Here is a 15648-nt window from a genome sequence, read left to right as displayed (position 1 = left end):
TAAAATCAATAGCATGATATACACAGTTTATTCACATTTTCATGATGGACTTTTCAATTATGTCCAGTGATGCAGGGAACCTGTTGTCAGAGAATGCAAAGAGCCGAATACTAAAGCCAGAACCAAGGGCCCTGCAACCTCTCTGTAAGCCACCACATGTTAGATCAGAAAGACAGAGAGCTTTCCATCATAGAGTGCTTCATCTCCCCACAGTTCTGAGGGCTGAGATGATGAGCTCTCTGGTCTGTCAGTAGTGGTATCTTGGTCAGCATGAGCCCCAGGATCTGAGAGGAGCTGGATGCATATATGAACTGAGAAACAGCAGAACAAAACTGGAGAGGAAGGTAGCCTGGTTGGTGGTTCTCCATGGCCTGCCAGCTCTGACCTTCTCTTATTCAGTAAGATGCTTGTTATTGAATGTAGCTGACACCCTTTTAGATAGTTTTGTAATGTTTTTGTTTAGGAAATTGTAACGTGATATAATAATTGTAAAGGTAAAAGGAGCAACTTCCCACACAGCAAAAACATTAACCCAGGGCCTGTTGTAGTAATTATTTAATCTCAAATGGGGGCTTCTAACCTACCCTTGATCATTCAGTTCCCATATGGCACACATTTATAAAAAGCCTTGATGGCACTAGTTGGGCAAATATCTGCCGTCTAAACTATTAGACTCTACTTCATCAAGAGCCCTGAGTTATAACTTGGCATGTTCCATCTGGGCAACTCTTAACTCTCATTGGCTAACCCTCGTGGCCGTGTTTTTATGATTCATGCCCCATGTCTTCTCTCTCCATTTTTCCTACCCCACCCTCACCCCTGTTGTTTCCTGCCTCCAACCCCAAGCCTAGGAATCAGTAACCAGTTGTTACTGGAGCGACCAGGCCTTACATTACAATACATATCAAAAACCAAACCCTAACAAGGGCTCAGAACTCTGCTTCTGTGTTTATGGCTGTATTCATATTTTAGAAACTCTCTTTTAATATTCAAGTTGAGATTTGTGTAAAATGTACAAAATATAAACATAATTAGAAGTTTTCTTTTGATAGAAGATAAAAAACCTTTTTAAACTTTTCTTACCTTGTAAAATGTATCATTTTATTAACATATAACATTTAAATATTTAAAATATATTTTAATATTTTTATATCTGTTGTTATGTTTAGCTTGAAGGCTATGGATAATCAAGCATGAATTCAGGGTCTGGGCCACCAAGCCAATCACAGTGTGTTTCCAGTTACGTGGAGACATGATTTTTGTAGATAAGGATTTGAACATGGCCATCACATCTGAGGCAATGTTAACTGATGGGGATAGAGTTGGGGCCTCATGGGCAGAGGCTCTTACAAACACCAAATATTTAAGATAATGCCTGTGTCTGTCTCACACTGTCTCTCTTACACACACACAGACACACAGACACACACACACACAGAGAGAGAGAGAGAGAGAGAGAGAGAGAGAGAGAGAGAGAGAGAGAAGAGAGGGGCACAGGCATGCATAAGGGGCAGGGCAGAGGGAGAATTTTAAACAGAAACGTTAATGAAAAACAGACTCTAAAGGAGGCATACATGCAGCTAGCTGCATGTATCACCAGGGTTTTATAATTCTTCTTAATAATTACCATGTCATTTTGATTTCAGGGCTAACGGGACTATGCTTCTATACAATGTTAGAATAGCAGTTATGCAACTTTAAGTCAGTCATGGAATCTCTCATTCCCAATAGCTACATCCATAAAATCTAGATTATACCCCATTGCCTTGTAGAATTTAGTGAAGTTTAAGTGATGTGGTAGACACAAAATATCTATAGATATTATTGAAGAAATGTTGGTTTCTCTGTTATAAAAGTCAAGAGAACTTTAGCAAGAAGGTCTTTCTTTTGAGAACAAAAAGGATACACAGGAAGAAGGTCAGATAAATTGTAGGGAAAGGTGACCAATGGTGCAAGTAGTCACTTGTCAGTTGTTCTTACAGGAACAGAGAGATGTTTACCCATCATCTGTCTAGATAATTACTCTGTGAATCATAGGGTGATTGTCATAACTGATTTGTAGATGTGAAACTGTGACTTACAAATTTAAGTGAATTGCCCACTGTCACTTTGCAACTCTGTAATCAAGTGAATTCTTTTGAACTAATAGTTCAGTGTTCATTATACTTCTCCGAGCCATCAATGCCCAGACACTTGGCAACTATCAAACAACTGAAAATCTAATTCCAGATTGTGTCTGCAAACCTTGTATGATGCTTGCAAAAGGATACTAGCTAGCACAGTAAGAGAAGGCCTTTTTATGGAATGTTCAGACTACCTCAACACTCCTGAGACTACCTAGGGCACCACATGAATTCTTACATGCAGTGGACGAGAGCTGTGTTCCTAATTCCAGATACTGCATATGTGCATACTCTCATTTTGTTATTAGCATTTTCTTAATGGAAATCAGTTGTCTATGAAAAGCTATCCTTCAACTAATATGAGAAGGCTGTCTTGGTTTCTTCGGGCCAGAGTTTGCTATGTCATAAACACCAAAGAGGATTGAGTTCATCCTTTGGTGGACACTGGGCACATTTTGTGTTCTGAGGTAATTTGTCAGAAAGTATAAACCTGTGCTTGCCCTCTGAGTACAAAAACCCTGCAGTGGGTCTGTTATCACCAAAGGCCAGGCCAACTTCTTTGTCTGGGGTTGAACTCAGGGACATGTCTGAGTGCTGTGCAGAACTGGACCCATCCCTTCCCTGGGCATCCCTGGGAGAGCTAGCCCTGAAGGCATGGGAGCATGAGAGATGTCCCTATCCCTCACAGCTATCTTAGGGAGAGTGGGCCTTGTACCTCACCTGAGCTGCACAATAGAGTTGACCCTGGTGATGGGGGTCGTACCAGTGAGCTGGCCCCAAGGGTGTGGATGTAGGAGAGCTGGCACCCAGTGTGTGAGTGGGGGAGAGCTGGACCAGTAACTTTTCTGCCTTGTGGCAATGTGGGCTAGAGAGAGAGAGATACTCTCCCCCACCCTCAGTCTTTGCCGCTGGTGGCTGGTGGGAGAGCTGGCCCTGGAGTCATGAGAGAAGGAGAGCAGAATGGGCCCTGCTCCTCACCTGCCGCAGCACTTGGGAGAGCAGCACTTGGGAGAGCAGACGCTGCACCTCACCAGGGCAGCACAGTAGAGCTGATGCCGGACACGGGGATTGAAGGTGATCAGGCCCAAGGAGGTAAAGACAGGAGAGCTGGTCCTGCCTCTTGTCTTGCTTGTGGTGCACGGATGGGGGAGAGATGCCCTCCTCTCTTCCTCTGTCCCTCACCACCTATGACAGATTGTTGCAATGAACATTTTCTAGCAAAGTAGTATGGACAGAAGGGTAGACTGTGGGACACGCTGTGACACATTAGAGCTTCCACAACAAGATGCTTTTTCCTTTGTTGGAGGGGGAGGTTGCAAGGGTGGAGGGTGGGTATGAGGGGAAGGACAGATGAGTAAGATTGGGGTACATGATATGGAATTCATAAAGAACCAATAAAAAGTAAAAAAAAAAAAAAGGTCCTGAATATATGTATATGTATAAATATATACATATATACATATATATATATATGTACACACACACACACACACGCACGCACACACACACTCTCAAGGCCTTGCTAGGACCTGACACATGCTACCTACTCAGCAAATTCAGCAAATGCCTTCTACCATCATTGTAGCTTCTGAGTTACAGCTCAAAATCAATTCTTAGGAAAACTTAGAAAAAAATCATATTTGAAAGACGGTCAGTTTAGGTTTTTCAGAATATATAATAACTGCTACCTCCTATACAACAAACCTATACAACAAATGGTTTCTTAAGAGTTGTCAGAGAAGGATCATTAACTAGGAGGATTACTAGGAGTCATTCCTAGGTGCTAGCAATGATTGTGTCCACTCTAAGGCAAGCAAAACTGCCTAGCATATACCTGAGCACATTGAAACCCATCTGAATCAGCACAAATGATGTCACAACTGTGGAAGAAAAAGCCTCAGATATAAAATAGAATTTATTTCTAAAGAGTAAGGAAACGTGCTTTGTTTATTCCCCACAATTACAGTGATTTGGTTTCAGCTCAAATAAGCACTACAAACAAATACTCCGGGAGTGGCCACTCCAGTCTGTCTTCGTTGGTTGCCCAAGCTGCGGGTTGGCTGATTCTTCCATAGAAAAAGCAGAACAAAAAAGTCCAGGCCTACTACACCGTCAAGCGTTCGAGTGTTGCTTTGGGATCTGGGGTTATTTATAGCAATCTGGTTCACAGAAGTACTTCCTGCCCTATTCAGCAAACACTCACGTGGACATCCTAGAGCCAAGGCACAGACACTGTTACTGTGCCACCGAGATCAGCTCTTCAAGTCTGTAGCGGTTTTGATGTAGCCTTTGGTCTCCGAGGTGACCCCTTTACTTCTGACCAGGCTCACTTTTTAATGTGTACATTCTATCTATAGATTCTGTGATGAGGACAGATTCATCGGAGATGACTGATGTGGAATCTGTGATCACTAGCTTCGCGTCTTCAGCAAGGGCAGGCCGTCGCAATGCCTTACCCGACATCCAGAGTTCACTGGCTACAGGTGGATCCTCTGATCTTCCGCTGAAGCTGGAGGCGTTGGCCATGGAGGAAGGTAAAACTCCTACTCCTCGGAGATAAAGCACTCACCATGTCTCTCTTTTTAAACTTTTTCTCTGGAGCAGCCTTTTAACTAGTTATAAGTGATCTCTTTTCTTCTTGACCAAAAGCCCTCAGGTTTTAAGGCTAAGTGGATTTCTATGCCCTTCTGAAACTAGGCAGTTTCATCTGTTACGTCCTAAAGGTAAACATAGAAACTGGTGTTCTGTCTATTGGATGTGCATGATTGTGTGATAGGATTCTAGGTTCTACCTCCAGTACAAAATTAATTAAGCAGTCATGAATATTAATCATTGCACTGGATCTGAGTACTGTGGCTCAAAACTAGTTCGTTATCTGTCTTAATCTGCCACTTACAGTTAGAGAACCTAATACAGCAGCTAGTGACTTCTGTATCTTCTAACATTACAAGAGGTAATGAAAGATGATCCCAGTCACAAGGTATCGTTTCTTATTTGTATCATTGTTATGCCATCTACCCTTCAATTTTACTACTGTTAAATGCTAGGGACCCCAGCAGTGAGTAGGGCAGATGTAAACGCCTACTGTCACAGATCTGAGAGTCCAACAAGAGTTGCTAGATTTTTAATGAATAAACATATAGTCTAACAATGATTTGCTTTATCAGAAAATTGGATGGGTGCCTTATAGAGAGTTTCTCAGTGACGACATTTCAGTAGGAATCAGAGTAGCCATCATTGAAATCCTAATATCTCGAGAGGCTGAGGCAGGAGGATTGCTATTAGATTGTTGCTATCCTAGAATACACAGTGTAACTTATTTTTTTATTCTCCTGTATAATTGTCATCTGGAAGGCTTACTGTCTCAGTCTGCTAACCTAGGCCCAGTCCTGGAAGCTTCTAGCCCCCATGCAATCTTATCTAGACCTAGAATGTTTTCAGCCTCTGAGACATAACTGCTGAATAAGCTCACCCTTTCTAGTTCTTTTTGAGCTCTGGCTGGTTCAAGTCAGCTATTCTGGCTCAAACTCTTCTCCCAGTCTGGCTTCTCTCAGTTTCTCCAGAATTGCTGTTTGGCTTCAAACTATCTATAGCAATCTTTTCTAGTCTTCTGGCTCCTTCTCATTCTCTTGCTCATTCTGTCTTTACCTGTGTCTAGCTTGTTCTCTCTTCAATCTGTTTCTGTAAAACTCTGTCAATAAAAATACCCTCCTCCTCCCTCTCTGTGCTGCTAAACTCTCTCTGTCTCTCTGTCTCTGTCTGTCTCTGTCTCTCTATCTCTCTGTCTCTCTCTGTCTCTCTCTGTCTCTCTCTCTCTCTCTCTCTCTCTCTGTCTCTCTGTCTCTCTCTCTCTCTGCCCCCCCTCAACACTACTGTACAGCTCTCCAGGAACTCTACTTTATCCTGCACTGTACTTGCTTCCTGTCTGTTTTTCCCTTAAGTAGCTTCCCTTTTCTCTCTCTTCTCATGAGAGTTGGCCATATCCTGTTCTGTCAAATCTTTCTCTGGTTTGTCACTTAGTCTGCCACTCAATTAGACATCACTTTCAGACATTGGTGCTTCCTTTACAAAGTAACTCTACCTTCATTGTTTGAGATCAAAGTTGTATACTAAGGGCATCTCTGTATTCCAGCCAGGAGGATTAAAGGTGTGGCTAGGGACTGAGACATACTAGAAACAGGTTCAAATTTCGTATAATAACAGTAGGTTGTAGGACAGCCCGTTCTAGCTACAGTGTAAGATTTTCTTAAACAAAAAACCAGCATAATGACAACATCAATTTATATACCAAGGTAGAGGGGAAATTCCATGTGGTCCTACCATTAGGTAGAACTTTGGGAGGTCAGTGCCCACTGATAGAGAATCGGTTATCTCCAGAGAGGAGTTCCCACTTAGTTTGCCCAATCCCTAGTGGTCAGCCATGAACACATGTGTGCGCGCGCACACACACACACACACACACACACACACACACGCACAAAGCTAAATAGATTCAGTAGGTTACTCATACAAGTGTGCATACATATATGATTGTATGTATGTGTGTGTATGTGTGTGTGTGTGAAACTAAATAAAAAATAGGTTATGAATTTGTGTGAGGAAGGAAGGAGCTTGGAGAAAAGAGTGACTTATCGATACAGTGTGCATGAATGAAGTTCTCAGATGCAGTGCACTGGATGAAGTTCTCAGATGCAGGGCTCATGAATGAAGTTCTCAGATGCAGTGTGCATGAATGAAGTTCTCAAGGAAACCCACAATTTTTAAAATAATTAAAAATTCAACTACTCTGTGCATATCTTACTAATCCAGCTGTAAGGAGATAGGAAAGGGGAGAAGGCAGTAAGGAATGCAGAATAAACTGCTGATGCAGTCTAGAAATAAAACCTGGCCACTGCGGGCTGAGGCTGAGAGAATAAGCTCCTCAGGATAACTGTGGGCACAGATGTAAGGGCCAGATCTTGTGAAACTTTAGAAATACGGGTAGAGAAAAGGATTTTCATTTCCAATGAGAGGATGTCTAGTGATGAGTTGGCATCTGATTTATGTTTAAAGGTTTCACATTAAATATAAAATGGAAAATGGGTGTTAAGGAAGAATTTATGTTAAATTATAGATGTAAAACTGCCATTAGAAAAATCTCTTTAATGGTGGAGGGGACGGCAGTGCTGAGGCGGAACAGGCCAGGCACCAAGGCGCAGGACTTCTATAATTGGCCTGATGAATCATTTGATGAGATGGACAGTACACTTGCTGTTCAGCAGTATATTCAACAGAACATAAGGGCAGACTGCTCCAATATTGATAAAATTCTTGAACCACCTGAAGGCCAAGATGAAGGTGTATGGAAGTATGAACATTTAAGGCAGTTCTGCCTTGAACTAAATGGACTTGCTGTCAAACTTCAGAGTGAATGCCATCCAGATACCTGTACTCAGATGACAGCAACCGAACAATGGATTTTTCTTTGTGCAGCTCATAAAACTACAAAAGAGTGTCCTGCCATAGATTATACAAGACACACACTGGATGGTGCTGCACGTCTTCTGAATAGCAATAAATATTTTCCCAGCAGGGTTAGCATAAAAGAATCATCTGTAGCAAAACTAGGATCAGTGTGCCGTAGGATTTATAGAATATTTTTTACATGCCTATTTTCATCACCGGCAGCTATTTGATGAATATGAAAATGAAACATTTTTATGTCATCGGTTTACCAAATTTGTGATGAAATATAATTTGATGTCGAAAGATTGTACCAATTTTAGAAGAGGAAGTTCAGAATTCTGTTTCTGGGGAAAGTGAAGCATGAAAGAATCATGTAGAACAATGTACTGATCACATAATTAACAATTATGTAATATATATATATATATATATATATCATTTTAGACACATCAATCATGTATCCATATTATAGCTTATTTGTTTAGTATAGGTTTTTGTATGCTATATGTTGCCTTTTTAAATGGGAAATACATTTTAAGTTATTCATGAGCTGTATATTCACTGGTGTGGCACTCATGGTTTTTAAATAAGTTTAGTATTATCTGTTTATAATGCCTGTTAATAAAAGAATTTACAGTTTGGTAAAAAAAAAAAGAAAGAAAGAAAGAAAGAAAGAAAGAAAGAAAAAGAAAAAGAAAAAGAATAAAAATAAAAATAAAAATAAAAATAAAAATAAAAATAAAAATAAAAATAAAAATCTCTTTAGGCCAAATTAAACTTTTGGATTCATAAGGAAACATGTAATCCCAGCCTAGCCAGAGGTGTACAGTTATAGAAACTCAGAGGCAGCTGGGGAAGCACACAGTCTTCTTGCATGAGACCCTTCATGAGGGTGGTAAGGTGGGAATGGGGTCAGTTCTGTCTGTCTCCCCTCACCAGGGGACTTCAGGGAAACAAGGTCAATGGAGCTACAGAGGCCCTGTGTGCCACATGAGCTACTACAGAGTCACACGTTGCTCAATCAGCAGAATCATGGTTTGTAGGGCAGCCCAGTGTAATGGTTCCCTACAAGGCACTTACTAATTTATTTGTTTACTTATTTTTATACATTCTTTTCTAAAACTGTGAATTGAACTTGGGCACCATATATGCTAGGCAAGTACTTTTCTACTGAGCTGCATCCCTAGGCTATCCTCCCATTCAGTTTTTCTCAGTACAGATGTATTTTCGTATAAGCATCCTATATGTTGTACGATTAGACTCCAGATTAGTGTTGTATCTTAATTAACTTAAGACAAACATCTCCTTAAAAAAGGAAGAAAACAAAACTTGACTAACCCATGGCAAGTGAAATGTAATGATTTCAAGTCGGTAGGAAGAACAGAGAAAAGGGTGGGTTAGAGTGGTGTCTAGTAGGCAGAATCAGAAGGACTTGCTAATGAATTTGTGTATTGTAGAGATAAAGAAGGAAAATGAGTGATAACCCCTAGAATAACTGAGTTCAGTGTAATAGCATCTACACACACACACATGAGAGAGAGAGAGAGAGAGAGAGAGAGAGAGAGAGAGAGAGAGAGAGAGAGATTAGCTGAAATGAGGGCAATTTTGAGAGTTAAATGAGTAACAATTTTGTTTTTTTTTCATATCTCATAAGAGATCTCTATTACATGTATACACTTTAAATAGTTGAACATGTCATTTCAGAATACATTTTATGCTATAAAGGAGAAAACATTTTCTTACACATAAAATGTCCCATTTTTTTTCTTTCTTTCTTTGTTTTCTTGGAGCCTAGAACCTAGGGGCTTGCAGTTGCTAGGCAAGTCTTTACCACTGAACTAAATCTCCAACCCCTGAACTGGTCCCATTTCTGGTAAACCACATGAGCAGATTGTTTTCAGTATGGATGGAAAGACTGACTGTAAGAAAGAGAAGGAGCCCAGAAAGACCACAGTAGTGTTGCAAAAGTTACTCATAGTTAAGCCCTAACAGGTTATGTGACAAAAAAAGGACGTGACAGTGTCTAGCTCTAAGACCATTAAACTTAGCACCAGCTTTCTCAACATATCATCATGGAGAGTTTAATGGATTTAATGTATTTCCATATATATGATATGTATATATTATATGTATGTATATATTACATGTACTTCCACATATATAAAAAACATATTATATATAAAGAAGATATTCTAAAGTTTGAGAATTCCATACATGCATATAATATATTTTGATTAAATATACCATTATTCCTTTCCCTTCAACTCCTCCCCATCTCCTCCACACGTCTTCCTCAAAACTTCACATGTTCTTTAAAAGCAAAAACAAAAACAACTCACTGAATCCTCTTAGTGCTACCTTTATGTGCACGGGTGAAGGATATCTGCTGGAGTATGGGACACATCCCTGAGGAAAACTGACTCTTGCCATCCCAGTAATCATCCATTGCCAATAGCTCCTCCAATGGGGTGAACACTGTTCATAGTCTCATCAGTAATTCTCAGTAGGTGCTATCCTGTTTGTCTTGTCTCTTAGGAGTTTCTAGTTGGATTTTGAGAAGGATAATTAAGAAGCCTTCATTCCTCTATCTCATTGGACCAAACCATGACTAAGAATATAATTTACAGAATAATTTGCTTCTTCTTTTGCTTACAGAGGAAGCCAGTATTGTCTAGGATGAAATCATCACCAGTTCTAATAGTTTTTCTAATAGTTTTTCTAATAGCTGTGACCATGACCCAGATGCTTTCATGACCCAAGTCTTCTTACAGCAGATACTTACATTTCTGCCTTTGTTTCATAGAAAAGTACCATGAGGTTGTGTTGTTTTTTTGACTACTACTTTTCTTTTCTCCATTCTTCTTCTAGCCCTAGTAAGATGACATCCTATCACACATATGTCTGGGCTGTTGTCTTTGCTATTGTTGTAGGTCAACAACATAATCTAGCATAATCTTTCAGAGTTTAGCATGACTGGTTACTACTTCTTCCTTTAAACAATTTTCCTCCTTATGTTCCCTGGACACTTTGCTCTCATGCTGTCTTTCTTCCTCATTGACTTTTTTACTCTGGGTTTCTTTCTGCTCCTCTCCTTAATCACTTACTAGAATAGAAGGTACAAAGCACTGTCTCTGAGCAACATGGTCAATGCTTTTTTGCTTCAAATGCTATCTGATTTCCTTGGCTAGTTTCTAGCCTGCTGATACCAAGATTTATGAGTTACTGAGTAACTTGTATGAGTTACTGTTCTCCTTGCAATGACCAACAGACAGACAAAGTCATAGGAAGGAATGTTTTGTGTTGAAAATAAATTTTTTTCCTCACATAATATATCATCATTACACTTTCCTCCCTCTACTTCTCCCAGTTCCTCCCCACCTCCTTTCCCATTTGGATCCACCACTCCCTTTCTGTCTTTCATTAACATGTTGGAATAGGACAAATAAGAAAACAGGAAAAGGGCCCAAGAAAAGGCACAAGAAACAGACAAAGAAGCCTAAACTCACTCGTTCATGTCCTTGGAAATCTCATAAAAACACTAAACTGGAAAATATATATATTTTTTTTTCAGGAAAAAATATATATGTATAAGATAAAAGTTTAAAAATTAAGAGAAGATAAAAAAAAAAAAAAAAACCCAAACCCTGACACAATATTATGGGACAAGGAACCTCCAAAGATACCTTTGAGTTTGTTTCTTATTAGCCAGCCCTTTCTGGGCGTGCAGCCTACCCTTAAGAACTTTGTTTACCTAGTGAGACTCCCTTTGGCAATTACTTGTGGCCTCAGGGTAGGGTCATGAGTCTACTTCTCCCTTCAGCTCTCCCAGACACCATCTGGTGAAGACACATGTAGGCCCTGTGCATGCTACCTCAGTCTCTGTGAGTCCATATATACTACACCCATTCAACTGATTCAGAGGGCCTTGGTTTTTTGGTGTCCTGTATTCCTTCTAGCTCTAACACTGTCTCCTTTTATGTAGAGTTTCTAAATTTTGAGGGGAGGGATTTGATGGAGACATCCCACTTAGGGCTGAGTGTTCCAAGGTTTCTCCTTGTTGCATGTCTAGCTGTGGGTCTCTGTATTTGTTCCCATCTGCTACAGGAGGAAGCTTCTTTAATGATGGCTGAGCAAGGCACTGATCTGAGTATAGCAAAGTGCCATTAGGAGTCATTTTATGCTACATTTGTAAAAGAACAGTAGTGTTTGATTTTATGCTATTTTCCTGGTGTATCAAGTCTCAGGTTCCAGGTTACCAATGCATCCACATCATAGAGTGAGCTTTTAGTAAATCAGATGTTGGTTGGTTACTTCTAGCGTTTTCTCCCAGTCTGGAGTTCAACACTCTTCCTCCTCAAAGCTGGCGGTGACGGCCTGTGAAGCTCATGGCCAGGTTTATCACAGCAGCTCTGTGCTTGGTAGCAGTATTCTGAAGTTCCTTGTTGCTCTGACCAAATGCATTAGACAATCAAATTAAGGAGGAAGGATATACTTTGCCTCACTGTTTGAAAGGATGTACAGTTGAACAGAGCAGGAAGACAGGAAGGATGGTGAGGTGCCTGCTTCTGTTGTCTTTGCAGTCAGGAATCAGGGAGGAACGAATGTTGGTGCTCAGCTGGCTTTTTCCACTTTTCTTTTGTATTCAGTCTGGGATCCTGTGAGGAGATGCTGCCCAGCCTCAGGATAAGTCTCACCGAGTTCAGCTGCTCTGGCGCTGCTCTCACTTACATGTTAGAGTGTATCTCCCGGGTAACTCTAGACCCGCTTAAGTTGGTAGTGAAGATTAACTGTCATTAATTAATGACATGAATATCAGGCTGGAGGTCCCTGAAGTTTGCTGTCATGGAGTGAACTCCCTGGATGACATCACTGCTAGGGTATGGAACAGTATTATAAAGTTTAGCAGGCATAAAAGCAATCTTTGGATTTTTCTTCTAAACCCCATTCTTCCTGTGTTTTCCCAATCTCTGTGCATAGCTATTTCACAGCTCCAGTTTCTGAAACCAGACATGTTGGCTCATCCCTGTTTCTCTCTGAATTTGCACATTCTGCCTCTCATCCTTTAGTGAATGCTCTTAGCTGTGCTTTCAGAACTGGCCCAAACATCCACCATTTCTCTATCTATTACTCATGGTCCTGATGTTGCATCTCATGCTTTTTCTTCTTTCTGTTGTCCCTCTCACATATTGCTGCCTTGGACTTACTTGTTGGGAGCTGACTCCTAGCTGAAAGCAGCTATCATCTTTGCAACCATCTTGGACCATATATTTAAAGGTTGATACTTTTCCACCTTGACAAGAGACTTGTTTTTCTAGCATAATGATTTTGCAAACAGCCCACAACAGCTGAGCACACTCTGATAAACATCTTGTTTTTCTCAGACATAGTCTGGACGTGTTTAGTGTACCTAGCTGCAAGGCACTCATGGTTAAGTGTCTTCAGCTGCATTCTCTGCTTGTGCTTATATACCCATGATTTTCTTTCAATAAATGAGCTTCAATCAGAAAACTTTGTCTTGGCTCCATATTTCTGTTGCCCCTCTGTCTCCTTTTCATTTCCAGCCCTCCTTTCAGGCAAGCCTAGTTAGTTCTTCTGTGGCTGCTGGATGGCTACATTTACTGTTGTCTTATTTAATTTCCTTTCTCCATGTGATACAAACTGTGCACATTTTGCAGATTTTTTACTAAAATCCCTCCTTTTCAGACGGTAGTTCCAGCCAACTCTGTATCAGCTTGTAAAGTCCAAGCCTAGAGACAGCTTAACCATTTCTATTTTCTTCTCCTGATTTAATAACCTCATGAACCCCTTTCACTTCTTAAAAAATGATACACTCTACATATTTTGTTTGTTGGTATCCTTGTATCACTAACTGGATGTTACCTGAAATGCTTCATGTGGTTAGCTTAGTAAATTGTTCTTTTTTTTAAAGCAGAGGTCTCACATTATAGTCCAAGCTGCCTTGAAGCTCATTATATAGCCAAGGTTGGTTAATAGACAACTGACAAATGAAAAGTGCTAAGTACCAGACATCTCTTCAAAGATGCTATAGATGGTTTAAGGAGAAAGTTTGAGGGAATAGTTGAGATTGAAATAATTTCATTTAAATGAAGACAATCAAATATGGAACATTTCAGAGGATGAAAGAGAAAAAAAACTGTATTGCAACTGAGCTGCATATATTGAATCCCATCACTGGGAAGGCAGAGGCAGATAAATCTCTATGAGTTCGAGGCTACTCTGATCTACATAGTGAGAGCCTATGGGGAGGAGTGTTTAAAGATGGTAGTGATTTAAAATGAAGATGCAAGAAAAAGGGGGAAGGTTGGTCACATAAAGAGTTAGGGAATTGTGGCTGGAACTGTCAGCCTTTTGTTGTGTTTGAAACCCACAGGAGTTGGACCCATGAGGGCATTAGATTTTGAAAGTAAGAGCATTAGTAGGACCATCAACAAAAGTTTCCATGGCAACGAACAGGGTCCTGCAGTCAGGTAGGGGTTATATTCACTTAACATTCTTTCTTCACTGTTTATCAGTACAGTCACTACCTTTTCATCTTCCAATAAATGCCAACGAATTCTGTAATCATTCCTGAGAGGCACATCTTACATTGTTATGGGAGGGGGCAGAAATAATAACTCTGGATAACAGGAGAAGTTAGGCATTTGGCTAAAGGAAGGTGAACTGGGATTGATTTTATTTTTCCTGAAGGGCAGAATGTAAGGGTATTCCCAAGAAGTAAAGGAAATAGGAAATGTAAAGAATACAGAGAAAGTATATCCCAGGATAGGGGAATGATTGAGGGCCCATGTAGCCATTTAATGAAGGTTCAAGTTGTGATTTTTCCCACAGGTCATTTAATCTGATTCTACTTTAGTTGGCCACCCTGTAGATCAGTGGTTCTCAGCCTTCTTTAATGCTGCAACCTCTTAGTAGAGTTCTCATGTTGTGGTGACTGCCCCAATTATAAAATTATTTTATTGCTACTTTGTGACTGTAATTTTGCTGTTTCTAGGAATTGTAATGTAAACAGCTGATATGCAAATATCTGATATGTGACCCATAGGTTGAGAAACACTGCTGTTGATGGAAGGTATAATGACATCTTAAGAGTCAGCCTGGCATGCAGTAGTATAGACCCTGAGGAAAGTTGACTAGGAGGGATACTTATAAAGGACTCAAATACTTCTTCTCTATGCAGACTCATATCCATGAAGAGGGCAAAATATGATCTAGTCAGGATGGAAACTGCATGAGGAGGCGAAGTGGAAAACAACTTCCATTTGAAACATACAATGTATTTTCACATATTTTGCATATGATTGAGAAATATTTTATTTTTGCAGATGCAAAAACGAAGAATGAAGAGAAAGACCAAGGCCAACCCAAAAAGCCCCTAAATGAAGAAAAATGAAGGCTTAGCATTTATCAAGGGTGTTGTTGATTTTATGCGTATTGAGAGACATAGCAGCTATGCATTCCTGGGGTGTGTGATTCATGGTAACTCGTGTGTGTGTGTGTGTGTGTGTGTGTGTGTGTGTTTTGTTGTGATGCTCTGTACTTAAACTGCAGCCATGATACCAAAATAGGTTATTAAAAGGTATTACCTTCAAATTGAACCCAAGGAAGGACACACTGTTCATACCCCAACAAAATTCACTGTGTATTTTGGGATTTACTTAGATGTATGTTTAAGTCTGTCTTAGTGAGTTAGAATATTTTTCTTGATATGTATAGACCAAAACCTATTAATTTAATACTTTGTAGAATTTGTAGGAAATTATATTTTTTTTTGGTGAGAAGGACTTAGTAGTAAAAAATCACACTTATAATATGTGCTTATTTTTAATTAAAATTGCACCATATTTTCCGAAAGATATTAGGAGAGATCTGGAAATATTGTAAAAGTTGTAACAACTTAAATATCTCTAGGATGTTTTTGTCTAATGTGTTTTGCATCCAGTCTGTATGTACTGTAATTTTTCATATGAATCCCCATGACATAAAATTTGTGACAAACTTGCTCATCTGAAACATGTGTATTGAATAAATCTCACTATATTCCTTAACGTGGTGTATGTGT

General features: G+C 39.9%; 1 protein-coding gene and 1 pseudogene across 3 annotated transcripts in view; both read left to right on the top strand.

The window, feature by feature from the left end:
* Positions 1-15634, top strand: part of Pkib (cAMP-dependent protein kinase inhibitor beta) — a 95915-nt gene extending 80281 nt beyond the window's left edge. For all 3 annotated transcript variants that reach the window (XM_034524417.2, XM_076917175.1, XM_076917176.1), the window contains exons 5-6: positions 4481-4657; positions 14912-15634. In XM_034524417.2, the coding sequence (XP_034380308.1) occupies positions 4481-4657; positions 14912-14979 (245 nt within the window). In that variant the 3' untranslated portion in view covers positions 14980-15634. The remainder of the gene's footprint in view (positions 1-4480; positions 4658-14911) is intronic.
* On the top strand, positions 7187-7947 carry LOC117724539 (MOB-like protein phocein pseudogene; annotated as a pseudogene).
* Positions 15635-15648: the final 14 nt, after the last annotated feature.

Source organism: Arvicanthis niloticus, chromosome 20 (assembly GCF_011762505.2).
Source record: "Arvicanthis niloticus isolate mArvNil1 chromosome 20, mArvNil1.pat.X, whole genome shotgun sequence".
Taxonomy (NCBI): Eukaryota; Metazoa; Chordata; class Mammalia; order Rodentia; family Muridae; genus Arvicanthis; species Arvicanthis niloticus.
Note: the sequence above shows the minus strand (reverse complement) of the source record. Positions and strands in the feature narration are given on the sequence as shown.